This window comes from Nicotiana sylvestris, chromosome 8, assembly GCF_000393655.2.
Source record: "Nicotiana sylvestris chromosome 8, ASM39365v2, whole genome shotgun sequence".
Classification (NCBI taxonomy): domain Eukaryota; kingdom Viridiplantae; phylum Streptophyta; class Magnoliopsida; order Solanales; family Solanaceae; genus Nicotiana; species Nicotiana sylvestris.
The window spans coordinates 212164913-212184585 of record NC_091064.1 but is presented as its reverse complement, the minus strand read 5'-3'; the positions used below and the strand labels follow the sequence as shown (position 1 = coordinate 212184585).

At 36.5% G+C, this 19673-nt stretch overlaps 3 protein-coding genes across 4 annotated transcripts; 2 read left to right on the top strand and 1 right to left on the bottom strand.

The window, feature by feature from the left end:
• The first annotated feature begins 839 nt into the window (after positions 1-839).
• Positions 840-7934, top strand: LOC104231332 (plant UBX domain-containing protein 8). 2 transcript variants are annotated; one of them, XM_009784303.2, is made up of 11 exons: positions 840-1035; positions 3558-3619; positions 3774-4359; positions 4441-4524; positions 4593-4708; positions 4915-5122; positions 5223-5438; positions 5514-5645; positions 6048-6191; positions 6279-6335; positions 7582-7934. In XM_009784303.2, exons 1-11 carry the CDS (start codon positions 952-954, stop codon positions 7687-7689), a joined length of 1797 nt encoding a protein of 598 aa, XP_009782605.1. In that variant the 5' UTR covers positions 840-951; the 3' UTR covers positions 7690-7934. The 2 variants fall into 2 exon arrangements, with proteins under 2 accessions (XP_009782605.1, XP_009782603.1); XM_009784301.2 differs by having other exon boundaries at positions 4906-5122.
• A 3836-nt stretch (positions 7935-11770) lies between these two features.
• LOC104231331 (scarecrow-like protein 28) lies at positions 11771-15272 on the top strand. The gene has a single exon (XM_009784300.2). The coding sequence runs from the start codon at positions 12809-12811 to the stop codon at positions 14834-14836; it is 2028 nt and encodes a 675-aa protein (XP_009782602.1). The 5' UTR covers positions 11771-12808; the 3' UTR covers positions 14837-15272.
• Positions 15273-15410: 138 nt separating this feature from the next.
• Positions 15411-17442, bottom strand: LOC104231330 (corytuberine synthase-like). Its single transcript, XM_070155442.1, has 2 exons — positions 16570-17442; positions 15411-16163 (listed from the first exon to the last, which is right to left on the bottom strand). The coding sequence occupies exons 1-2, from the start codon at positions 17359-17361 to the stop codon at positions 15759-15761; spliced, it is 1197 nt and encodes a 398-aa protein (XP_070011543.1). The 5' UTR covers positions 17362-17442; the 3' UTR covers positions 15411-15758.
• Positions 17443-19673: the final 2231 nt, after the last annotated feature.

The window sequence follows — 19673 nt, the reverse complement described above, 5'->3', positions numbered from 1 at the left end:
ACAATTTAACGATATTAGTTAGTAAATTACCACTGGAAACATAACCCATTCAAGTTATCGTGCTGAGTTCTGCCCACAGAATGTCAAGTTATAAAATTGAAGCTTACCTAACATATTCTCTAAAGTAATATACATGCACAATTGCACATTATCGAAATATGTATCAACTGTACAAATGAATAGTGGTATACGGGTAACACATAGTATGAAAAATGGATCCCTTTAGTTGGGAGCAAAGTTATTCTATTTCATCATTTTGAGCTTTTTGCCTTTTTGGCCCCACATTTATGACAAATCACACATTAAGCCCCTCAAACGACTTTTGCCCCAAGATATCCAAAATTTACAGTCAAGGCCTTACATACTTTGTTTTAACAAAAGAAAAAAGATTCGTACTTGCATTCAATTCTTAATTAATCCGAATTTAATCTGATTTGAGCTATATAAGACTCGTTAAAGAAAAAAGAATACTTTATATAAATTTTTTTCATTTCTAAATTTCGAAACTTCTTATTAAAAATAAAGGGTAGCCCGGCTCCTGTAATGTGCGGGATTCGAATAAGGGTCAGACCACAAGGTATATTCTATATTTTTATGTAATTTTACCCTGCATTTTTACCAAAGACTGTTTTTATAGTTCGAATCATTATAATATATCCACAACTTTATCAGTGATGTGTCAAGATACTCTTTTTATCGGGCAAAGGCGTGGAAGTTGGAACATTATAGAAGAGCAAGCAATTTCACCTTATTTGCCGAAAAACCCCTTAAACTCCACCCTAATTTCTACTCAAGCCCTCTTTAATATACTCCTTTCTGCTCTTCCAGTTTCCCCCAAATATCTATCTAGTATATATCTATTTCACTCTCTCACGTTTCCTTTCACAAAAAACAGTTGTTTTCATAAAGATCTCTGTTTATTCTGCAAAATTTGGAGGAATTTTCTAGAAAATGGCGAGACCTAATCAGGAAGCAATCGATACATTCATGAACATTACTGGTGTTTCTGAAACCACCGCTATTCAAAAACTCGAGGTGAATTTATTTTTTTACTTCTGATTCACTGCGATTGTTACCGTAAGGGTTTCGGCTTGGTTTCAGCTTCTGACTTTTTTACTGCTGTAATCATCTGATGTTTATGGTTTGTTTACCGAGTTGTTTAATTTTGTTTGATTAGCAAGTTAAGATTTTTTTTTTTTTTTGGAATTTAATTGCTGATTACTGCGATTGTTTTGAGTTCCTGATTTTCACTCAGTGGTAGTATTTTAATGCTTAGAATTAATTTTTGTTAGCTTAAATATAATCAGCTAGTTCAACCAATCAAAAATAAAAGTGATCAGCTAGTTCATCTGTTCGAAAATGTTAACAATTTTGCTTTCTTTGATTCAAACTAAGTGAATTTTGATTGGTATTTTGAAATGTATCTTTTCACCATTTAGTGCGAGGAGAATACTAGCTTATAGTATTGAAAATGACGAGTTTTGCCTCAGGGCTTTGGTCTAGTGGTAAGAACCTAGCGCGTGATATATGGTTAGACATACATCACAGGTTCGAACCTTGTCATAGACAAGATCCTAGTATTTAATTGGAGAAGGGTAGAGGAACTTGTTCATTATCCACGAGTTTCCAACCTTGCACTGTTGGCCCTCGTGATGTTCTCGGTTATCAAAAGAAAAAAAAAACTTGTAGTAATTTTGCGTAGTTTTTGAATATCTAAGTTTTAATTTAAAAAATGTATTAAGAATAATGGAAAATAATTTTCTTCTTTTTCTCTTTTAAGTTCCGTTTAGCTCATGTAGTGTTTAATTACTTAGAATTTAGGTTTGCTCTCTATAATCATCCTCTTCCGCCATCTCAAAAAGTTCGACACTTTTGGTTTCACCAAGATGAAAACTAAGTCGATCTATATTTTAAATTGTATTCTTTCACCTTTTCGATATGTGGAGAATTATATTTTTTTAATTTAAGAATATCTAAATTCTAATTATAAGAAACTTAGTAAATCAACTCCAATTAAGCTCTAAATGTTTGTTAAATTGACTCTCAACAAGTTAAAGGTGCCAAACAAATTGTCACGCAGGGAGTGATTTTTACTAAGGGATGTTTAGTTGGATCAATTGGATATGAACTTGACGAAGTCGTTATCCACGGATGTGTGCCGATTGTGAGGTTTGTTGCAAGTGTAATGAGGAAAACTTGGTTTCTGACTGGTCTATTGTAGTTTATTTTCCAGGCTCTGGAGAATAGGTCTTTGTTGGGTTGTGTTCAATTTTGCTGGTTTGTAGTTTTTAAATTGGAGCTATGTCTGTAGTGTTATACAGTTTTGTGCAACCGGATGTTATTCTAAGGTAAATAAATGGAGAAAACTCCCATATATTAAAAACTAGAGAACTTACACAATTGTATGGTTGTTTACAAATGTCACCCAGTCTTCTGTACAAGCCGGAACCTCATGGGTGTACAAGAAACTAAGAATAAGAGGGTATACCTCAAATGTACAAAATCATTTTCTGCTTCATCAAAGGCTCTCCTATTTCTCCCTTTACACAAGACCCACATGATGGCTAGGGGGGAAATGTCCATGCAGGCAGATGCAGAACACACTTCATCTGAACACTAGCTAATACATCTCTATTTGTGGACTGCTTATGAATTTGGTGGGTTCACGTGTTACAATAAGCATTCTGATATTCATCATCTGGAAAGTATCCGTGGAAATCTGAAAACCTTGATTTTGAAAAGAAGATCTTACTAGTATAAATAGATAATAAATAGGTGATTTTCCATAAAATCATGTCTGCCTATTTTGGCCCCACTCTCCTAATAAAAAGACATGTCTGTGTATGTATGAGCGCTCCACTGTAGGTTCCTTTTTAGTCCTGTTTTACTGGTCTGAGAGGGAGAGAAATGGAGAGTGATCCGCTCAAAACATACATTTGAAGTATCAAATTAGAGTCAAGAAAAAATAGAATTTCAGGGGAATTTAAACAACGCCGTCTTGTCTTTTTGTCTTCTGTATATTTTGAAAAGTTTACTTGAATAAATGAATTTAATGCTCTGAGAGGCTCTTGGTTTCTGCCTCCCTTGGCCATTACTTGATAGATCCAGAATCTACTGCAAGGAAGTTGATGAGGATGGTCAGAATTTTCATTTCTCCCATAATTAATAATGAAATACTAAAGTACCATATTATCCTTCCAATACCCTCATGGTACAAGATTCCTGGCAGGAAATTGACCCATCTTTTGCTTAATCACTCCCCACCACCTGAAAGCCTAGAGCATCTCTTGTAGTGGAAGCTTAAATGCAAGCGTGAATTTTTTTTGTAACAAAGCAGTTTTGGGTCGAGTGCTTTTCTTCTGTCAAGTCTTGATTGATGTAAGGTTGGTGATGCACTTTAGTGTCATTTCCATCTCTAGAACTTTTTTTGCAAATGTTCAGCCATTTTCACTTGATGCATGCTTTGAACCATAACAGTTGATATGGGAGCTCCATAAATCGATTCTTTTGCTCTTTGAATGAGCATGGCTTTATAGTCTTACATGCTGTGTTGATAGGAGCATGGTGGGGATCTGAATGAAGCTGTGAATGCACATTTCAATCAGGGGGACAGCAACAGGTTAGTACTGCATGTCCTTTGTCTTGTCAGTAATCACCATCTCTTACATTGGGCTTTTTTGTTTGCGGGTTATTTTATTTATTTATTTTTGAGTTAGCATCTAAAATGATCTTGCATACTGTCAGTTACGAATTCGTTCTTTCTGATTATGCAGAGTACATGCAGCACCTCTTGCTGCTGCTCCAGATGAGGATGCTATGGAAATAGATGATCCAATTACAGAGGAATTTCGCAGACCTCCCTTTTCACTTCTTTCCTCTTCTAGAAGTCCAAATCCTTTCTCCCTTCTTGATCCTAATTTCACTAGAAGTGTGTTTGACACCGATCTTACAAGCCGTGCTCCATTTGTTTCACATCCAAGACAAGTAAGAGAGATCCCTATTGAGGTGAAGGATGGGGATGGACAATCTGGTCATTCCAGAAATGCTCCTATTATCGAGGATGTTACAGACACTGAGCAGACCCATGGCCCAGAAACACGTGGGACTATCATAGTTGATGACGATGATGACGAAGTAGTTCCAAGTCCTCTGTCAACACATGCTGCCAGGCATCGTGATAGAACAAATGACGTTATCTTTAATGGCGACTCTACAGCAGTGTTTTCAAGACCAAGTGCTCCTGGTGACGATGTCTTGCCTGACTATACCAATGATATTGAGGAGGAAATGGTTCGTGCTGCGATTGAAGCTTCCAAACGTGATGCTGAAATGTCAAACCAACAACTTGATGTCAATAATGTATGTAATAGATATTGCTAGTTGTGACATCCTTTTAGCTTCTTTCGCTTTCAACGTTGATGTTACCTTGTCATGCCACAGGATCTAAGTGATCCAACGCCTCAACCAAGGCAGTCTCATCTAGAGGATGCTCAACTTGCACATGCAGTATCTTTGTCTTTGAAGGTTCATCTTACTGATGCTATACTTTCTTCTTCTCTGATATTTCTCATGCTAACATGGATGAAATTTAGACTGCTAAGCAGGAGAAAGCGATTCATGAACTAGGAAGCAAAGCTATATCAGAACCAGAAGGTTACAAGCCAGCTGAGGAGGATGAGCGTGGAAAATCTATAACCTCAAATGGAAGGTACTGATTATTTTCTGGAATCTTCATTTATGATCATAAAATTTCTCTCTTTATCTTCTTTTACACATGGCTTACCAGTTTCTCACTTGCATGTGGGGCATCCCTGCTTCAACCTACACCTACCCTGCATGTTATGTACTTGTGAGAGTACAGAGAGCATGTTTCTGCATTTTGGATCATCTAACTAGTCTCTTCAGGCAATTTAGATCAGAGGTGGGGAGTTCATCCGTCCCAGATGAAGCTGAAGATTTGGAAGAGGAACCACTGGTTTGGCGCAGAAGAAAACCCATATCTTCAGGTTCTGAAACAGCCCAAGATATCGAAGAGCATGTTGTTAGCCCATTATCAAGTCCTCGACAGCATGATAATCTTAACCACTCCCCGAGAAACGGGGCTGACTTCCCTTCTGATGAGGTATTTTTCCCCCTGTTTTAGTGGTGGATGTTGTGTAACATATATACTCCTTTGGCTTTGGACTACGATTATGTTATACTTTCGTTTGTTTTCTTTGAAGTGGGGCGGCATCTCATCCCTGGAACACGATGAAGCTGTCATGCTTGAGGCTGCATTATTTGGTGGAATACCTGAGGGTAGTGGATATCGTTTGCCTAATGTACCTCATCAGCTTATGCAGAATGGTGTTGAGGGACCCATGGGTCCTTATCAATGGCGCATGCCTCGTCCCCCATCACCCTCTCTTGTGGCCCAGCGTTTACTTCGGGAACAACAGGTTAGCATTTTAAGCCCTTAGCTGCAATTAAATTGGCTAGTTTTCACTCATTCCAGTTCTAATCTTTGTACTTAGGATGATGAATATCACGCTGCATTGCAAGCTGATAGAGAAAAGGAATTGAGGGCCAAGGAAGAAGCTGAAGCTGCTCTTGAAGAAAAGAGGCAGGAAGAGGAGGAATCACAAAGGAAAGCAGAGGAGGAAAAGGTATAAACTATAAAGTACTAATTTTCTGCCTAAAAAGGGAGATAACAATGGGAAAACAGAAACTCGAGCACTTTTTCCCCCATGAACTTTAATGGTAGTACAGATTTTGTCATTCAATCTTCTTTTCTCTATCTCCTTTATATCAGTATTCTTCTTGAAAAATATTATCATTTTAGTTACTTGGGTAATATGCTCCCAGTCTCTTTTTGTTTGTCTGTGTTGTATGTTGTCTGTGCATGGGCGCACAAATGTGATTGGATCCTTTAGGTGACAAAAATTTTCATTTTACCTTTTCTTTGATTCTATATAAATTGAAGATCAAAGGAATTCTTCTTATCTTTGTAGTTGGTTAAGTATAGATATTCTGCTGGCTTTAGAATCTCAGACTCGGTTATTATTCAGGAAATGGAGAGACAATTAGCAGCAAAAGAAGCTTCACTTCCTCAGGAGCCAACAGCAGATAACGAGAATGCTGTGAATCTTGTTGTACGTATGCCAGATGGCAGCCGCAGAGGGCGGCGCTTTCTCAAATCTGATAGATTACAGGTATGTTAGTGTTCGGGAGACATGATTTCATCAGATTTTATGGTATGATTTTAAGATGATTTAACTGGATCAATGTGTGCTTCGCAGTATCTTTTCGATTACATTGATGTTGGCAGAGCGGTCAAGCCTGGCACATACAGATTGGTAACTCTTTAACTTTGGAGCTAGCTTGATGTTGGCAGATCGGTCAAACCTTGTGGCTTGCTACTCAAGATGTTAGAACTAATTTAGTTTCAATAATAGTAGCAGAACAGATTTAAAAGTTAGGACTTTTGGGTGTTAATTACTTGGTCACTTATTGCCATTTCCATAATTCAAAGGCCCAAAGAAAAAAAAATATAATGCTTTGTTAGTTTTAAGCTTAATATATAAAATATATGAAACATATATAAATTTATCGGTACGGTTTGGTATTTTTTCGGTTTATTTTTATAAAATTTAAAATCGACCCTATTATTCGGTATGGTTATAAATTTATATAAAAACCTACGGTTTTATTGAAAGAAACCTTATAATCGGTTCGATACGGCTCGGTCGGTTTAGTCGGTTTTTAAAGATATTGACACCCCTAGGTTTGAGCACCTTATCTGCTCTCTCTTCTCCTTACTAGTATTATTATCAACAACAACAATAACCCAGTATAATCCCACTTAGTGGGGTCTGGGGAGGGTAGTGTGTACGCAGACCTTACCCTTACCCTGGGATAGAGAGGTTGTTTCCAAATAGACCCCCGACATCCTTCCCTCCAAGAACTTCCCACCTTGCTCTTGGGGAGACTCGAACTCACAACCTCTTGGTTGGAAGTAGAGGTTGCTTACATCAGAACAACTCCTCTTGTCACTAGTATTATTATCATCATGTTATTATTATCTTATTCTTCAATTTTATTACTAATATTGTTTCTATCAATACTTTTCTTTCTTCTTTACTTTCATCATAGCTTCTTTACTCTTGTATTTTTCAAATCTGTTTTGAAATACTTTTTTTTGAGCCGTGGGTCTATCGGGAACAACCTCTCTGCCTTATATAAGGTAGGAGTGTAAGGTCTGCGTACACTCTACCCTCCTCAAACACCACTTGTGGGATCACGTTGTTTATGTTATTATTGTTGTTTCTTTGCTCTAAGAGTTGTTTCAAAATGGTTGGGAACTTCCACTTTGACAGTGTCTAGTGAAGTAATGTGTTGCAGAAAGTTCATATACATTTTAAATGGTCACTTAATTCTTCTAAAAAAAAATGGTCACGTAGTTTGTGCTTTTGGGGTGTGGAAGAGAGAGAAGATTTGGTAGTTCGCTTCCTAGTACTTATTTCGTAGATTAGTTATACATTTTGTTTGCGTTGTAACAACTAGAGATATTGAATACCTGCTAATACAATGTCCTACATGCAGGTAAGACCTTATCCCAGGCGTGCTTTCAGCGATGGAGAGAGTGTCCTCTCTCTGGACGAACTGGGGTTATCCAGCAAACAAGAAGCGCTGTATCTGGAGATGATATAATTTATTCATTCTGTAATTAGTTTAAAATCACTTCTGAAGACTTAAGATTATACATGGTGAAGATGGTGTTAGGGGGTTGGGTTGTTTTGGTTAAATTATCTGGTTGGTAGGGAAAACGCCAAATGATTACCTTGGTGAGGAGTATTACAGTGATTCATGGTGCCTTTTCTTTGGAAATATTTGTTTGTTTGAAAATTGAAAAAACTTGCGAAGCTCGTGAAATGGTTGCTGCTGTTTTCGTTGTTTGGGTCATTGTAGTTTGTATATGGCTTGCAAATGGTCTTCAGGGTGCACCAAGGATAGCTACTGAAGAGTTCACGGTCTCGGTTCTGTGCACTTAAATACTAATCTGGGAAGGTTTGAGGTTAACGCTGGAATGACCTGCTATGTGAGCCATGAGACATATCCGGAACTTAAGGGTCATTTGGTCTGATGGATAAATAAAAACAATCTTGGGATAAAAATTAAGTGTGGCTTTAATCCTTTGTTTGGTTACTAATTCTAGGATAAGTTATTCCAAAATTAAAAATAATATTGAGAGATAACTTATACCTGTCGGATTGTGGAATAGTAATCTTAGGATAAGTTATTTTAGGATAAAATAGTAAAATTGATAATTTTAAGATTAATATTGTATACCAAACAATTAATAAGAAAATACTATTAGGATCACTAATTTTAACATAATTAATTTCAGTATAACATTCAATCATAACTTGTCTTTGTCTTCAAACCAAACGTCCCTTTAATGCTCATCATGGAGTGGCTTTAGAGAAATATGAGCAAATCAAAGCGAGCAATATATTTCTAAAAAGAGAAACTAGAGAATGGTAAGACATCCTAATGGAGTAGCTTCCAGGTTGGGGGTTTTGTTATTTTCATAACTGAGAAAGCTTCACGTGTTAGTGGTGCACGGTTCGAAAAAGACATCCCGATATAGTACTTTCAGGTTTATTTTATATACTCGAGAAAGCTCTAAGAGTAAGTGACACACGGTCAGAAATTCCGTGGATAGCGGGTGTGCACCTCTATCTATTTCGCTCCACACGTCTTTGTTTGCGGTAAGAGTTCAAACTCGTGACATGTGTTTAATTTACATAGCGCGAGCTGTTATAATTCTACTGAAGCCCACGTTGCGCTCTTGGGGCTCGTTTGGTACGAAGGATAAGAAATAATTAATTCCGGCATTAAATTTAAGAAGAGTTTATTCCATGTTTGATTGGTAGAAAACTACGGTATAATTAATCTCGGGATTAATTATTCTGAGTTTGTAGTGTTTTTTTTATTCCATGAAAAGATGAAATAACTAATCCCGAGACAATTAATCCTAGGATAACTTCTTTCCAAACAAACGACCCCCTCGCTATTCTACCTAAGTCCCATCGGAAGAACCAACAATTTTTGTCACCTAAATAGTAAACCGACAAAAGTCTAAGTTAACAATACTAATGAGATAAATGTGTCTGATCACAGAATGAACTAAACAAGTTTTTTGACCAAATCAACTGATGCTACTATGCGCGATCATCATTGCTCTGCTCCAGGAGCTCCACAACTCTTTGATTTACCTGTTCTACTGAAATTAATGAGACCAAGACTTATTTGCCTACAACGGCAGCAAGAGTTGTTGACAATGCCAAAATGATTTTTCAGTGGTTTGCATTTGTTGTATTGTGAGATTAACTTATTTAAAAGTTTGAATTATTATAAAATGTATTTAATTATTGGTATGTCAGCATTATCTTATGTGATGGTTTGTTTTCCTTGAACCAAGCAATGACAAATTGTATTTTTAACTGATGGTGGCAAGACTCTAACTCAAAGGCATTTGCTTGCTCTAATAATGTGTTATCTAAAAACTGAAATTATTAAAATGAAAACATACGTATTTATTTATTTTAATCTTTTTTAGAGCAACAGTAAATTTATCTCAGTTTATAGGTTATGGATTCGAGTCGTGGAAGTAAAGGCGTATCCAAGTTGAGGGATATGAGTTCACGTGAACCCATACCTCTCGCCCTAAATCATGTATATGTTATATTTCTTCAAAATTACTTAAATATATGCGCGTGAACCCATTCTCAAAGACTCTTATGATGTAATTATTAGTGGGTGCACCTCTACAAGTGAAATTGACAGTTCAAATCTCACTCTGAATGGTCCTGTTTTCGGCATGGAGTATATATATATATGTAAAAATTACTAAAATTTAAAAAAGAATACACTTTTGGACCTATAATTTCAAATGTGCAATGGGTTCATGGTAAGAGACTAACGTTAAACCCGTCAAATGTAAATTCTAGATCCACTTCTTCGCAATAGTGCACTCATCCTCTTGAAATGTTGGATCCGTCTTTGCGTGGAAGTAGCCACTAATGCTTGCTTTAGGGTGATGCAGCCGTTTCCCGAACTCTGGTTAAATACGGAATACTTTGTGCATCAGACTACCCTTTTTTTCTTCTAGAAAGGTGACTGACTATGTGCGTGTTTACATATCACATCTCCTTCTATCACCAGATTTATAGCCCGTTTGGCCAAACTGCAAAAATCAGCTTATTTTGAGATGTGTTTTTTTTCAAAAGTACTTTTGGTGAGAAGCAGTTTGTGTGTGGCTTATTAGTTTAAAAAGCACTTCTGAGTAGGGGTGTGCATTCGATTTATCGATTCGATTTTGACCTTTATCGATAATTACTTATCAATTATCGATTTGTACATATGCTTATCGTTATCATTTCAATAAGGTTTCGATTTTTTCGATTTCGATTTATCGATTTTTGGGGCTTATCGATTCGGTTATCGATTACACCAATAAGAAAATTTGCGGGATTCCACGGAAAGTATATCGCTATAAACACGCCTAACTAATATGGACAAAAAGAAGCTAAAATAAGACGAACACCGTTTATAACATAAAAATTGTGTCAACAAGCACATGCAACGAAACTAAAGTAAGGGGATCAAATGTATGCCACCAACACTCCAACAGTATAAAAAAAAATACATCATCACAGCTAATTCTGTTTTCCATTAATTTGAACTTCATTCCCTTGGGCTTTAAATATAATCATTCCTTAAATGTGGTGGAGGAAATAATAGGGTTAGGAACTTAGGGTAAAGGGAAGGGTATTATAGAATAAGGGTATTAATTTTTTTTGTCTTTTTAGTATATCTTATCGGTTTATCGATAAACCGATAACCGAAGAGGACAAGACCAAAATCGATAAGGAAAATTTTGAAATCGAAATCGATAAATCGATAAACCGATAACAAATAATCGATTTGATTTATCGATAAACCAATTTGAATGGACGCCCCTACTTCTGAGCAGCAATTAGTGTTTGGCCAAGATTTAAAAAACTGTTTCTAAGTGTATTTTTCTCAAAAGTGCTTCTCAAAAAAGTGCTTTTGGAGAGAAGCTACTTTTTTCTGCTTCTCCTCAAAAGCACTTTTTTCCTTCCAAAAGCTTGGTCGAACACCTCAATTTTTGGCCAAAAATATTTTTGGCAAAAATAAAGCACTTTTAACCAAAAAGAAGTTTGGCCAAACAAGCTAATAGTCGTTTTCTAAAATCAATTTGTTTTAAAAAAAAAACTTAAATGCACATAATATGAAAGTATAAAACAAACATCACTCCGACACAAAGTACGAATCTTTTTGCAACTAGCCATTCTTTGTCCTCATCGATATGTCCATAATTAAAGCAATCTAATTAATTACCCTAAAATTAAGTACTACCCCACTGCCATGCATACAGTAATTACCTGATTAGTCAGTTAATTATTGTAATCTCCTAGAAACTTCACTTCACTTAATACAGAAAAAAAAAAAAGAGCAACGGTCAAGTGAAAAAACGGGTATTATGAGACATGCACGTGCGTGGGACGTGACTTCAACTGCACCCTCCAAAAGAGCAAAAAGAAAAAAACTAATTTGACAAAGATACACACACACTGTTCCCTATAATACCAACTCCCTCCAACGGTCATATTCCACTGACAAATGTTACAACGGTCATATTCTTCTTCTTTCCCCACCGTTAGATTCTCATCAGACGGTCAAAAACCAATGTTCTCTCTCCTCTTTCCCCAACATCATCTTTACCAAGCCATCATTTGTTTTTCCCTAGAGAAGTAAAAAACTAGAGGAGAGTTAAATTTCATTCTCAATATATAAAAAACACAGTTGTATATGGGGTTTAGCTTTTTTGGGTAGTGGGGCTTTAGGAAGTTAATTTTTTCTTCAGCTTCTCTTTATGATGACGACAGTTGATTTGTCTGTTTTCGTGCATGTTTGAAGGTCTTTGATAGAAATCTTGGGGTGGTCTTTTTGGGGGGTTGTTGGGGTACTGTTAATTTTGTTAAATTTCAACTAGGATTTCATTTTCTTGTGGGGTTGTTTGACAATCTTGTTTTGGTGATATGGGGGTGTTAAAGATTCAATTTTTAAGGTGTTGATTGGTTCAAGATTCAATTTTTAAGGTGTTGATTGGTTCAAGATTGTAGCATGGGATTGTTAGACTAACGGTGCCAAAATTTGATCACGCCCAACTCAAGTCGTAAAAGGACAATAGTATTTTTCTGCTGCATTTCAAGATGTGTCCAGAGCTCTTACATTTATGGTGTGAGTTCAGCTTCTTTCAATCCGTTGAACAATCAAATTTCTAGAGAATGAGTTTTGCTCTAGTTTGAATGTATTGGAATCCGATGATTTTTTTGGCTAGGTGTTAAAATTGTTGATAGTAGGAGAATTCTTTCCAATTCTTTGATTCTTTAAAGAAGTGTGTATTTGTTGCTGATTGATTCCATTCTTTGTTGCATATAGAAATATATTATTATACAGATTTATAAGATCATCATATAGGACACACAGATATCACATTTGTTTTGATTTTTTTTGACATCGGATTCCTATTTTTTGTTTTCTTGGAACTTCACACACTCACATATAGACATTGTTCTGTTTCTCTTTGAATCCTCTATAGAACTTTAGTGTTATCAAAATTTGTATATTTCATAGTGAAAATATATATATAGAAAGATAAAAGAGATATAGAGAAGAAAAAGGGTGGGTGAGTCGGAGTTGAAAAGAAAGAAAAAAAAATATTGGAAGGGTGTGAATTATGTTGGCTGGTTGTTCTTCTACATTGTTGTCACCTAGGCATAGATTAAGGAGTGAAGCATCTGCACAATTTCAAGCTTGTAATTTCCCTTCAATGAGCACACAAAGATTGGATTTGCCATGTAGTTTTGCTAGAAAAGACAACCCAAGGTCCCAATCTATTAGGCCAGTAGGCAGCCTTTCTGTTGATAAGCCTATTGAAACCAAGAACGGTAGTTGCTCTCTTAAGCAGAACATTCGTCTACCGCCATCCCCGACTACTGCTCAGACATCATCATATGTAGAAGGTAGGAGAGAAAGCAAAGATGAATTTTGGGAAAAGGGTAGGAGTTTGAAGAGGTATGCTGATCAGGGATGTTTTGATGATGACAACTGTATGAGTAGAGGAGCTAAGAGGAAAAAGGGTAATAGGAAATCAGTTGACTGCTCAGAAGAAGTAGAAGGCTATGGTCTGAGTTTGGGACAATTGGGTGGTGGCAATTTCTGGTTACAATCAGGTTACAACGTGTCGAGATCAGTTCAAGCTGCAGCACCATTCTCATTTTCTTGTTCAGGAGAGGAAGAAAGTGTATGTTATGTGCCTAGTGAAGTGATATCACCGCCTCCGCCTTTGTCAAACAATCCTTGGATTGATTCTGTAGTGACTGAGATTACTAATTTTGGTGATAAGAATGTTTCAACAAGTCAAGATCCGGCCAAGGAGGCCTCAGTATCAAGTGCTTCTTTGGACAGTCATGGCTTGGTTCTTAGGCTTAACGAGAATCCGGAGGAGCATGAACTAGGCAATGGTTCTAGGGCACCTAATCCAAATGACAGGAGTGAAGTTGTAGCAGCACATAATGAGCATAACAACCATCGCGAGGATGATGCAGCTGAGCTGATCAGCTTACTTGTGAGTTGTGCTGAAGCAATTGGCTCGAGGAATGTCACTGGTGTTAATCAACTGATAGCTAGGCTAGGGGAGCTTGCCTCTCCAAGAGGGTCTCCAATATGCCGGCTAACTGCTTACTTCACCGAGGCTTTAGCTTTGCGTGTTGCAAGGATTTGGCCTCACATCTTTCACATTATACCCCCTCGGGACCTTGATCGTTTAGATGATGATAGCAGTACAGCATTGAGGCTGTTGAATCAGGTTAGTCCAATTCCAAAGTTCATCCATTTCACATCAAATGAGATTCTGCTTAGAGCTTTTGAAGGGAAGGACCGGGTTCACATTATTGATTTTGACATTAAGCAAGGGCTGCAGTGGCCTAGTCTGTTTCAGAGTTTGGCTTCTAGGCCAAACCCTCCCACTCATGTTAGAATTACTGGTATAGGAGAATCAAAGCAGGATCTTGTTGAAACAGGAGATAGACTTGCCGAGTTTGCTGAGGCGTTGAATCTGGCTTTCGAGTTCCATCCAGTTGTTGACAGGTTAGAAGATGTGAGGCTATGGATGTTACATGTGAAAGAAGGAGAAAGTGTTGCAGTGAATTGTGCATTACAGATGCATAGGCTTCTATATGATAGTTCTGGTGGGATCCTGAGGGATTTTCTCGGGTTGATTAGAAGCACAAATCCCACCATTATTCTGATGGCTGAGCAAGAAGCTGAGCACAATGAGCCTAGCTTGGAAGCAAGACTTGTCAACTCACTCAGATACTATGCTGCTGTTTTTGATTCTATTGGTTTCAGCCTTCCACCAGACAGCCCTTCCAGGATTAAGATAGAGGAGTTGTTTGCTCGCGATATTAGAAATATCATTGCTTGTGAAGGACGAGATAGGACTGAAAGGCATGAATGTTTTGGGAAATGGCGGAAGCTGATGGAACAAGGGGGTTTCAGATGCACAGGGATTACAGAAAGGGAACTGCTTCAGAGTCAAATGCTGTTGAAGATGTACTCGTGTGAGGACTTCAGGGTCATAAAGCAGGGGAACGACGACGCTGCACTAACATTGAGTTGGTTAGACCAGCCTCTATGCACAGTCTCCGCGTGGTCGCCCCTTGATGCAGCTGGAAGTTCATCCTCTTATTATCAGCGAAGTTGATTGATTGGTCTTTTGTCGAAGCTCTTCGTTCATTAAACAGACAATCTTTGTTCTTTTCGTACACAGGAAAAAGGTTACCAAATTCTTTGTAGGTAGAGTCATTCTTTCATTCTTTACTGCAGATAGATTTGTCAAAATGAGTAAGAAAAGAAATTCTTTTAGATCAAATTGCATAGGTGGTCAGGTACAGGTAATCTAGTTCCTCAGGAAAAATTCTAGGCTTCATTTTGTTTGTACCTTTCATTTCATATTGGTATTTATTCTTTATTCTTCTTGTAAGCTAGTGAGGGGTATTCTTTCTTAGTTATATTCAGTCAAGTTCATCAATGTATTCTTTGTTGTAATCATTCATTATTGTTATTCATCTCATTGTAGCAAGAAGATATCAGATATTATTTTCAATGAAGTGATTGCTTTAGTAATTTCTTCAGTCTAACTATGAATTCGTTCGCCTTTATTTATGTTTTAGTATGTTTGAATCCTCTGTATCTTTTGAATAGGCCATTGTCACAACAAATCGCTTAGCATCAAAGCAAATATCTGCATATAAAATCTTGAAGATACTTTCCATTGTAAAATACTTCCACTTGAAATATATATGCACTTGGACACATGATCTTATTCTTAATGTAGACTAACTTGCCTCTGTATCACCGCGGGAGCTTATGCACAATGCAGGAGATAGCGCACATAAAAAATATTGATACTATCCCAATGATCATTTTCTAGCTTTGGGAATCAGAAGCAGTGGTTCTTTCTTTTGCAGTGTTACTCCAAACTTTTCGTTCATGTCTAGCTCGATGGAACATTTTCCATTCGGAAGTTCCCAATCAAAGAAATGAACAAGTGAAGCAAGGACTAAAGGAACGCTTTTTGCAGCCATAGGTAGGCCTGGGCATATTCTCCTTCCTGAACCAAATGGTCAGAATTCAAAGTCATTCCCTTTGAAGTCCATAATGGAACTCAGAAACCTCTGTGGTCTAAACATCTCTGGCTCTTTCCATATCGAAGGATCTCTCCCGATAGCCCATATGTTAACCAAGACTTGAGCATCTTTTGGAATTGTGTAACTCATCACTTGGCATGTCTCGATAGCACGATGCGGAAGTAGAAACGGACCTGGAGGATGCAACCTAAGTGTTTCCCTTGCACACGCTTGAATATAGGACATCTGCAGCAGTTTAGATTCTTTTGGGAAATCACTTTCGCTGAGTTCTCTCTCGAGCTCATCTTGAAGTTTCTCCATTGACTCTTCATTTTTAATCAGTTCTGCCATCGCCCACTCGATAGTTGAGGTAGTGGTGTCTGTACCAGCAGTGAATAACTCCTTCACAGGGTTAAAAAGAAACTTGTTATATACTACTTCCCAATAGAGAACTCCAAATTTATTGAATATAAGAACTTCAAAAAGAGAAAGTGCTAAAGACTAACATGATCACTATGATTTTCATATACTACTAAAAGCTACTAACTTGGTTTAGACCAGAAAATGAATCTCACGAAGTAACTTTTGAGAGAAAGTGAGAAAAGGCAGCCCCGTGCGCTAAGCTCCCGCTATGCACTGGTCCAGGGAAGGGCCAGAACACAAGGGTCTGTTGTACGCAGTCTTACCCTACATTTCTGCAAGAGGTTGTTTCCACGGGTCAGGTTGAACCCGTGACCTCTTGGTCACATGGCAGCAACTTTAACAGTTACGCCAAAGCTCTCCTTCGATAGAAAGTGAGAAAACATACCATAAATAGTTGATGTATAGCATCATTGGTAAAACCATTGTCAAGAAGAGTTTCCAAGAAATCTTGTTGGCTAGAAAAGCCACTCTCTTTACTTTTCCTTCTTTCTTCAACAATCCGTTCCCACATCTTAGAACGAATCTTTGACATTAAATCTTTAGATTTTCTGTGCAAACCTTGAAGATCAAGTTTACTCAAAATTGGATAAAAATCAGATATATTTGGAGTAGAGCCTACTTCCATTGCTTCCCTTATTAGACTTTTCATCCCACCATCTTCTGTTTCTTTCTCCAACTTAACAATATCTTGAGATATCATTACATTACTCAACATGTTCAACACAGTTGCAAAAATTAACTCTCCAAGATTGATCACTTGACCTTCTTTTGATCTCAAGAATTCCACCAATTCTATCGCCTTTTTCTCCCTCGAACAAGCTTGAGACTCCAATACTTTGCCTGAGAAAAGCTCAGTTCTACATAAAGTTCTTAAGTATCTCCATCCATTGTTACATTCAGAAGTCCAACCTATTGATGACTTGTCAAGTTCTGATTTTTTGAATGGAAAAGCATTTGGAACATGTCTACCAGATAGGATTCTATCATGTGTTTTAAGGATTTCTATAGCAACAGAAGGTGATGATCCAACAACCAAACATTGTGTTCCAAGTTTGAGAGACATAAGGGGACCATAAGTTTTTGCAAATTTTGCTAGAGTTATGTGAGGCATTTTCCCCATATGAATAATGTTTCCTAGGATTGGCCATGGTTTTGGTCCTGGTGGAAGTTGTGGCATCTTTGATGATTTGCAAAGTTTGAGGAGAAAAAAGATTGAAGGTAAGAGGAAAAGTGGAAGCAGGAAAAGAATTTCATATGACTGAGCCATGATCTCCAAATGAAGTAATGCTTCTTACTATCTACTCTCTGTGATCTTTTAATATGGATTTAAATTGTTTTTTCTTTTACTAAAGCTGGATTCTTCAAGGAGCCTTGGCATAACTGGTAAATTTGTTGTCATGTGAGCAGGAGGTTATGGGTTTGAGCCATAGAAACATCTTCTTGCAGAAATATAGAGTAAGACAGCGTACAATACACCCTTATGATCCGGCCCTTCTCCGGATCACGCGTATAGCAGAAGCTTAGTGTACCGAAAGCTTGAGTCTGTTATCAAGCTTTAGGAGTTTTGCTTTGTATGTGAATTTTATCCTTGGTAATATAATCTTAAATACCAAAAAAAAAATTATGGATTTAAATTATATACAATTACACATAAAGATTTTTACACTATCAACAGAGGCGGACCTATGTATCGAGTAAAGGGGCCACTGGACCTCATTAATATCGTCAAAAATTCTGGATAGTGTAATATAATTTGCTTTGAGCCCTTAAGATCAAAAGCCTAATGGGACATTGGTTGAACAGTCTTGGTCATGTGCTCCCGCCACCTACAAATCCTGAATTTGTCTTTATTAAATTACCGATTAATGCTTATCAATATCTTTTACATCTTTAGTGCATACAACTTCAAAAGACACTTAGAATATGTGATTAATGAGTAATCGAGCATTTAACTATGTTATAAAGAAATATGATTGATAGATTATGATTTATGACATATGAAATGTGTCTTTAATTTATTTTTTTTCTGTGCTGCTTTGATATAGTCAGCTTAATTAGTAATGAATTAGGACCAGCTTAGTGTAAAATTTTCTTGTAATTTTGTTGAAGTAACTTCATAAGCTAGTAGTTACAAGTCTTAATCTACTAGTGAAAATTGATTATTTTGGATAACTAGTATCCTTCTTGTGAGTTGATACTTGATAGTGATTGATTCTAGAAGAGGGTAAAGTAGAGGTAGAGTTAAATACTCAACGGAAGGTTACTTTGGAGCATTTCTTTTTCTATATAGGTGATTTTCAATCTATATGAAATAGTCAATTTTATTATCTACAAGCTTAAATTTATTACACATTTTACCTACTATGCAACTGCAATTTTTTTAAAATTATTTTTTAATATTTTTTTCCGTCACATTTGGAGTTTGGATTTAGGGGATTTTGGAAGATGAAGGGAGAAGGAAGACAGTGAGAATTTTTTATTTTTTATCTACCATCCAACAAATTTATTTGAAGGACTGGCATTTTTTTTTATTTTTTTTTTTTGTGTGTGTGTAACTTACTTGACTAAATAAATAAATATCTTCCAAATTAAGTACTCGTTTTTCCTTGAGCTTTCCTAATCTGGAACTTCCCTTTAAATTTTGGACAAAAGTTTCCTGAGTTATATATATTACCTAAGAGTCCAAACCAAAGTAGTAAAAAAACAAAATAATTTATGATCCCAAAACTAAAAATATGAATTCTTTCTTATGCCCAGCCACATTGACCATTTATTAGGGGATTTTTTTCCTATCTATCTATATTATATTAAAAGGAGAGTAGTATGCATTGTGCTTAAGCCAAGTGACAAACTAAAATGAAGCCACTTGGCAATTTTAAGACAATATTAATAATTAGAAACTATAAATAGAAACATAATTAATGAAAGTAGTAGTTGAATGAGAATTATTTTCTTAATTATGATAGGAAATATGTTTTTCGCCATTTGCTTGCAACGCCTTGAGTGGACATATAATTACGGCCACTAGATCCTTCATACTCTTACTAAAGTACACTTAAGACTCAACCAATCTTGAAAGTTTCGTGGACAACTGACATACCTTGAATCTAGCCTGCAATCCTTTCGCACTTTTCTTATCAAATTTCTAGTTAGAGAGAGAGCTAATCGCCGGTTGACTAATCAAAATTGATATGAATATGCATCTAAAAGTATGTGAATAAAAATAAACTGATTTGTTTAAATTTGCAGTGTGGATATTTTAAGTTTCAATAAAGCTACGCAACAAGACTGCTGAAGTTGTTTTGTTGCATAGCTCAGCTATTTTTCAATATGGAATTATAACCAAATTATAATTTTAAGAATAATAAATTATGTCTACTACTCTGATTTATTAAATACTCCTTTTATTTGAAAAATAAATAACATAAAATAGTATAATTTAGTTAGTATTTTGTGTATAATTCAATTATGGTAGGTCTCTTTTTTACC